Source organism: Balaenoptera musculus, chromosome 2 (genome assembly GCF_009873245.2).
Source record: "Balaenoptera musculus isolate JJ_BM4_2016_0621 chromosome 2, mBalMus1.pri.v3, whole genome shotgun sequence".
In the NCBI taxonomy this organism is placed as follows: Eukaryota; Metazoa; Chordata; class Mammalia; order Artiodactyla; family Balaenopteridae; genus Balaenoptera; species Balaenoptera musculus.
The window spans coordinates 105920752-105928416 of NC_045786.1; the positions used below are offsets into that span (position 1 = coordinate 105920752).

The window sequence follows — 7665 nt, forward strand, 5'->3', positions numbered from 1 at the left end:
CACACACACACATATATATTGAAATAGTCACCACAAGTCTAGTTAACATCCTTCACCATACATAGTTACACACTTTTTTCCTTGTGATGAGAACTTTTAAGATCTACTTTCTTAGCAACTTTCAAATATGCAATATAGTATTATTAACTATGGCCACCATGCTGTACATTACATCCCAGTGACATATTTATTTTATAACTGGAAGTTTGTACTTTTGACCATCTTCACCCACTTTGCCCCAACACGCCCAACCCCCCACCTCAGGCAACCACCAATGTGTTCTCTGTATCTATGAGCTTATTATTTATTTATTTATTTTTAGATTCCACATATAAGTGAGATCTCTCTGTCTTGCTTATTTCACTTAGCATAATGCACTCAAGATCTATCCATGTGGTCACAAGTGGCAAGATTTCATTAAATTTTTGTAGCGGAATAATATTCCTTTGTATATATATACATTGTTATCCATTCATCCATGGATGGACATTTAGATTGCTTCCATGTCTTGGCTATTGTAAATAATTCTGCAATAAACACAGAGGAGAGCATCTTTTAAGTTAGTGTTTTGTATTCTTAGAATAAATACCCAGAAGTAGATTTGCTGAATCATGTGGTAATTCTCTGTAATTTTCGTGGAACTTCCATGCTGTTTTTCATAATAGTTGCATAATTTATACTCCTACCAGCAGGGCACAAGAATCCCCTTTTCTCCACATCCTTGCTGACACCGGTCATTCCTTGTCTTTTTTTTTTTTTTAAGTTTAAATTCCTGCAGACTTTATTAGAATCACATGGAGGGCTGCCTCAAAAGTTTTCCCTTTTAAGACCACCTTTAATCTTTAGAGTATACTTTGGCCAAGGCAGGGGAGGGGAAATTAGTCTAGAGCCCAACTTTCTTATTAGCTTATTTCCATTTTACAACCATGGAACTACTATACATTCATCACCACTTGAGGCCTAAGGCCCAGAACACTATATAGCAGTATCTTTTAACAAAATGAGCACTTAAGGAAAGCATCAGATTAGGAGTAAGAGTTAATTCAGTAGTTTCTCTGCCATGCATTTCTCAACATGCACTTCTGAGTAGTATTCTTCCATGCATAACAGTAGCAGGATGGGCAAGAATGAAACTCAAGAGTGTTGAATAGGCTAGTCTATTATATCCCACAGAAACTTCAAGGAATCACCCCCACCAAGCTACCCAAGATCAAACAATAGGCCATCTTCAACCCTAGATTATTTGAACAAATCGTTATTAACGCACACTTCTCCAACACATTTATTTCTTTAAAGGAATGGATTTTGAAGAGAAAAAACATGGGGCGGAGAGGTATGCAATAGAAAATAAATACAAATGTAAACTGTTTTGCTAATTGCTTTATAACCACAACAAACTAGTATAGAGAATGCCCTGTACAAAACAGCACAATAAAGATTGAGGTGTTCCCTTAGGCAAGGCTGAAGACTTCAGTCTCTGGTATTTGGAATTTAGACTGCAGTCCTTGTTTTTGGATGGATCACTGGCTGTGTGGCACAGTCCATGCTTTTAACCAGATTTGAACAGGAGAATGGCCACTTGGCCCAGGTAGAAGTAGACGAAGTGTTTGGTTTCATGTGTCACGTAACTACCGAAGTTCCTTCCCACGATGCAGTGCCAGGTGGGGTTGTACTTCTTGTCAAACTCCTTCTTGATATGGGCCGCAATGTCCTTCTCTATATTATACTTCTCCAATGCCTGAGTAGCACACTCCACCGAGTCCGGTTGCATCTCCTCTGACATATCGGCATTTTTGATCATGGCCTTTCGGTCACACATGGTTACCAAAAAGCAGGGGCTGGCTGACTGCAACGGTCTCCTGGGGGAGGGGCTGGCGAGGCTCAGACCTGTAGAGACGAGCCGTGGTGCATCTATCCCTTGTCTTTTTGATAATAGCCATCCTAACAGGTGAGAGGTGATATCTCATTGTGGTTTTGATTTACATCTACCTGATGATTAGTGATGTTGAACACCTTTTCATGTATCTGTCATCTGTATATTACCCTTGGAAAAATGTCTATTCAGATGCTTTGCACATTTTTTAATCAGATTTTTTTTTCTTTTTTACTATTGAGCTGTATGAGTCCTTTATAAATGTTGGATATTAACCCTTTATCAGATATATGATTTGCACACATTTTCTCCCTGTCATAGGTTGCCTTTCATTTTGTTGATGGTTTCCTTTGCTGTGCAGGTTTATAGTTTGATATAGTCCCACTTATTTATGTTTGCTTTTGTCACTTTGCTTTCATTGTTAAACCAAAAAATCATCACCAAGGCCAATGTCAAGGAGTTTACCATCTATTTTTTCACCCAGGAGTTTTATGGTTTCAGGTCTTATGTTCAAGTCTTTAATCCATTTTGAGTTTATTTTTGTCTACAGTGTAAGACAGTGGTCTAGTTTCATTCTCTTGCATATGGATGTCCAGTTTTCCAAGCACAATTTATTGAACAGACTGTTCTTTCTGGTATATTATTGGCCTTTTGTCATAAATTAATTGACCATACATGTCTGGTTTTATTTCTGGGCTCTCTACTCTTACTTTGATTTATGTTTCTGTTTTTATGCCAACACCACACTGTTTTGATTACTAAAGCTTTACAATACACTTTGCAATCAGATAGTGTGATACCTCCAGGCTTGTTCTTCTATCTCAAGATTGGTTTGTCTATTTGAGGTTCTTGTGGTTCCATACAAATTTAAAAATTGTTCTGTATTTGTGAAAAATACCATTGAAATTTTTATAGGGATTGCATTGAATCTGTAGATTTCTTTGGGTAGTATACAAATTTGTACCATATTAAGTCTGCCAGTGCATGAGCTTAAAATAGCTTTAAATTTATTTATGTCTTCTTCAATATCTTTTTTCATTAAGGGGCTATAGTTTTCAGAGTTACAGGTCTTTCCTCATCTTGGTAAAATTCATTCCTAGGTATTTCACCCTTTTGGGTGCAATTGTAAATGGGAAAATTTTCTTAATTTCTCCTCCTGATAATTTGATATTAGTGTGTAGAAATGCAACACTTTTTTATATGGCTTTTGTATCCCACAACTTACTGAATTGATTTATTAGTTCTAACAGTTTTTTGGTAGGGTCTTTAGGGTTCTCTATATATCATATCATGCCATCTGCAAATAGTGACAGTTGTACTCCTTCCTCTCTGATTTTCATGCTTTTTATTTCTTTCTTCCTGCCTAATTGCTCTGAGTAGGATTTCTAGTACTGTGTATAATATAAATGGTGATAGTGGCCACACTTATCTTGTTCCTGATCTTAGAGGAAAAGCTTTTGGCTTGTCATCACTAATTAGCTGTGTACTTATCATATATGACCTTAATTATGTTGAGGTAATTTCTTTTATTCCTAGTTTGTTGAGAATTTTTACCATGAAAGCATGTTTAATTTTGTCAGATGCTTTTTCTGCATCTATTGAAATGATCATAAGATTTTTATCTTTAATTTTGTTAATGTGGTGTATCACATTGATTGATTGGTGGATGTCGAACTATCCTTTTATCCGTGGAATAAATCCCACTGGATCATGGTGTATGATCCTTTTAATATATTGTTGAATTCAGTTTGATAATGTTTATTGAGAATTTTTGCATCTGTGTTCATCATGGATATTGGCCTGTAACTTTCGTATGGCATACTTCTCTAATTTTGTTATCAGGGTAATGCTGGCCTTATAAAATGCATTTGGAAGTGTTTCTTCCTCTTCAATTATTTGCAAGAGTTTGAGAAGGAATGATTTCTAGTTTCATGCCATTTAGTTGGAAAAAATGCTTGATATGATTTTAATCTTCTTAAATTTATTAAGACTTGTTTTGTGGCCTAACATACAATCTTTTCTAGAGAATAGTCCATATGTGCATGAGAAGAATGTGTATTCTGTTGCTTTTGTATGGAATTTTTTGTATATATATGTTAATTGGTCTAAAATGTCATTTAAGGTCAATATTTTTCATTGATTTTTTTCCTGGATGATCTATCCACTGTTAAAATTGGGTATTACATTCCCCTACTCTTACTGTATTGCTGTCCATTTCTCTGTTTAGGTGTGATAATATTTACTTTATATATTTTGGTGTTAAATTTTGAAAATATTTAAGTAAAATCCTTCAAAGTTTTTCTTACTAAAAATATTTAGGTAGAATCCTACAGTCAGTGATATAGCACTCTGTCATTCTGTATAATGGATGGAATATTCTATGACGTCAATGTGTCATGAATTATTCAACCATTTCTTCTTCTGACATTGTTTATCGAATATTGTACAAAGAATGAGATCATGAGAGCTAAGGGCTTGTATCTTCTCACTTTCAACATTTCTACTATCTTGTTTTGTAATTAACACTTGTTTTTCTCTTGCTACCTTTAGAATCCTCTTTATCTTTAAAATTTGCCATTTTAATTAAAATATGTCTTGGTGTAGGTTTGTTTGGGTTTATCTGGTTTGGAACCCTCTGTGCTTCCTGTATCTGGATACCTGTTTCCTTCTTTAGGTTTGGGAAGTTTTCAGCCATAATTTCTTCAAATACATTTTCAATCTCCTTTTCTCTTTCTTTTCCTTCTGGAATCCTTATTATGGGTAGATTGGCACAGTTTATGTTATCCCATATGTCTTTTATATTGCTTTTATTTTTTTTCATTTGGCTTTCTGTCTGCTGTTCTGATTGGGTGATTTCCGTTATTCTGTCTTCCAGATCACTTATTCATTCTTTTGCATTGTTCATCCCGCTATTCATTGCCTTTAGTTCAGCTTTCATCTCTGCAAATAAATTTTCTAATTTTTATTTGTTCCTCCTTATAGTTTCTAGTTCCTTTTTACAGTCATCTGCATTTCTGTTGATAGCCTTTCTTAATTCCTTCAGTATTTTCATTATCTCCTTTTTGAACTCAGTGTCCATTAGACTGAAGAGGTCTGTTTCATTGTTTGCTCTTTTAGGGGAATTCTCTTGCTCTTTTAATTGGGAGTGGTTCCTCTGCTTCTTAATTTTACATATATTTCTCTTGTTCAATGAGTTTAGGAGAAACAATTATCTACTGTGGTCTTAGGGGACTATTTTTATGTGGGAACATCCCTGTGTAGCCTGTGTGGGTTTAAAATCTTTTGGTGCAAAAGCAGTTTTTAGTATGGATGGCTGCCGCCTCTTTCCTCAGTACATGCTGTCCATCCTTTCCTTGATAGATGTGACTGGTGTTGTGGTGACCAGAGCTGCACTGGATATTGAGCGGGGCCTCCTCTTTGCTCTGTGGTTGTCACTGCCCTGTCAGGGACAGGGTCTACTCCCTACTTGTTGGAGTAGAAGCCCCCAGATTTGTTTCTGAGCTGCGCTTCTGAGATACGATGCAAGGTGGGCAGGATTGGAGTGCTCCCACTGGGAGAGGAGCCACTGAGTAGTCCTCTACTGGAGCTCTTCACTGGTGTGTGTGTGCTATGTTGTGTCAACTTGTACCCATTTTGCAGGCTTACAAAGTACACTGTTGTTGGCACTGCCCTTGGCCCCACCTCAACCATGGGAAGGCCAGCAGTTGGCCCTGGTGTCCTCAGACATTGTTTTCACAAGGCCACCAGCCAGGTCCACTGAAGTCAGGTCCCAGGACCGCAGTAGTCGTGCATCTGGACCCACTCTGGGAACTATGGAGGCAGCTCAGACCCTAGCCTGGCCTAGCCCCCATGTGCACATGCCCACAAAGCCCACAGCTGCTAAAGCCAGACCCTTCCCAGCCACAGCAGCACCTGTTGTCTGTTTGGATGTCCCACATGTGCTGAATTTACAAAGCTGGCTGCGGAGGTGTAAATCTGTGGCTCACACAGCTGCGGGGAGAGATTTCGGCCCTGCTTCCTAAGTCACTTGGCCCCTGGGGATCAGCTGTGGTTTCAGCCCCACCTCTGCATGTGGGCCACCCTCTGGCATCTGTTCCCAGGGCCCACCAAGGTGGCAGTTGGTGCGGGAGCCCCCTGAGGTGGTGCCTGCGGTGCATAAGCCCGCCCAGGTGGGAGCCCACCAAGGCAGCAGCCGGGGTGTGGAGCTAGGGCACGCAAGCATGACAAGGCAATGGCTGGGGTGCGCTCTCCTGAAGCCAGCAGAGGCAAGGCAGGGACAGGCGCATGGAAGAAGAGGCTGCTATGGCAGCCCCACCCTTCACATGACACTTAACCTTGGTGCTTCGTTTATATGGTGGGCCTGGGCTGCTTCTGCAAACACTCACATTTGTGGTACCACACACTCCACCCCTCAGGCTGTCTCTGCACAGTCAACACCCGTCCTCTCCCTGAGTCTGTCCTCTAAACCCCGAGTTCCAGCACCCAGCCTCTCCCCGTACTAGCAGATGTGTCTCTCAGGCCGGGACAAAAATGGTTGTGGCACAGACTGTCTATGTAGAGCTCTCTCTGTTCTGCCTGCCACAAACCACTTGTTGCACTCTCCTCTCAGCCTCTGAAGCTCCCTTTTGGTCCCAGGTGATCTCCCTGCTGGCGAGAGAACTTGCCAGGGTGCAGGAACCTTTCCTCTTTTTCAGCTCCCTCCCAGGTGAAACTGCAGAAATGTGTCTCAGGGGAGGAGGAGCTCTGGTTCTTTATGTCTCAGCACAGAAAGAATTCAGAGAGAGGCAAAGTGATAGATAAGAAGTGATCTTTTAGAATAGGATGCTTGTGAGGTTTACAAGTGGGTGGGCAAGAGGGTGCCATGCCAAGAACTTATTGGGCTACAGTTTTATAATCAAAGGAAAAGTGAGAAGGGGGACAAGACAACCTTCTTTCTCATTCTTAAGTAGAACTCAAGCTTCCATCATCAGTTCCTCTTCCACGTCAGGCAGGGGAGTTTTCTTGCCCCTACATGGTCAAACTGGGACTGTCATGGCACAATGAAAATGAGCAAAAAGGTGGTAACATATACTAAAATATGGTAAATCATCTCAGGTTTCAGCATGTCACCCTTTCCTTATATTTTTGTTTTTAGTGAATGCAGAGGAGTGAGTCCTAGGGATAATTAACTTACTGACCTCGCTGGGCAGGATGTGGGTCTCATTTTACCATTGTTTTATTGTTTTGGGGCATGTCTCATGCTTCTGCTGCATGGTTTTATTGCTAAGCAAGCCTGCTTGGTTTTGTGGTTAAGCAAACCTGCTTTCCTGAGTGATCATTAATTTACAGGGGTATCTGGTACATTTTTCTCTACTTACAATCCCCTAGTGGGATTAACTATTTAATCACCTACTTTGTCCCTTTACTCTGTCCCTGTCACAGAGGTGCAAGTCCCATCATGCTTCCTCTTTTTTTTTTTTTCCTTTCGTCCTACCAGTTATGTGGAGATCTTTCTTGTCCTTTCAGGTGTTTGAAGTCTTCTGCTAGTGTTCAGTAGGTGTTCTGTGAGAGTTGTTCCATTTGTAGATGTATTTTTGATGTATTTGTGGGAGGAGGTGAGGTCCATGTCTTTCTACTCTGCCATCTTGATTCTTCTCTCCTACTATCTTGTTTTAAGTGTTTTCTTTGTAACAGTAGAGAACTGCATTTTGTTTACTAATGCAATGTAACTTCTGTTAGTAAGAAAATTCCAACCTTTCACATGTCATGAAATGATACACATTAAATTTATTCCTACCATCCTACTATGTGTT

At 39.8% G+C, this 7665-nt stretch overlaps 1 protein-coding gene across 1 annotated transcript; it reads right to left on the bottom strand.

Moving 5' to 3' along the window:
* Positions 1-1494: 1494 nt before the first annotated feature.
* On the bottom strand, positions 1495-1889 carry LOC118890575 (dynein light chain 1, cytoplasmic-like). Its single transcript, XM_036843614.1, has one exon. It carries the CDS (start codon positions 1817-1819, stop codon positions 1550-1552), a length of 270 nt encoding a protein of 89 aa, XP_036699509.1. The 5' UTR covers positions 1820-1889; the 3' UTR covers positions 1495-1549.
* Positions 1890-7665: the final 5776 nt, after the last annotated feature.

Bases quoted from the DNA above. Each gene is read 5' to 3' on its own strand.
- LOC118890575 (XM_036843614.1), bottom strand. From the start codon at position 1,819: ATGTGTGACCGAAAGGCCATGATCAAAAATGCCGATATGTCAGAGGAG.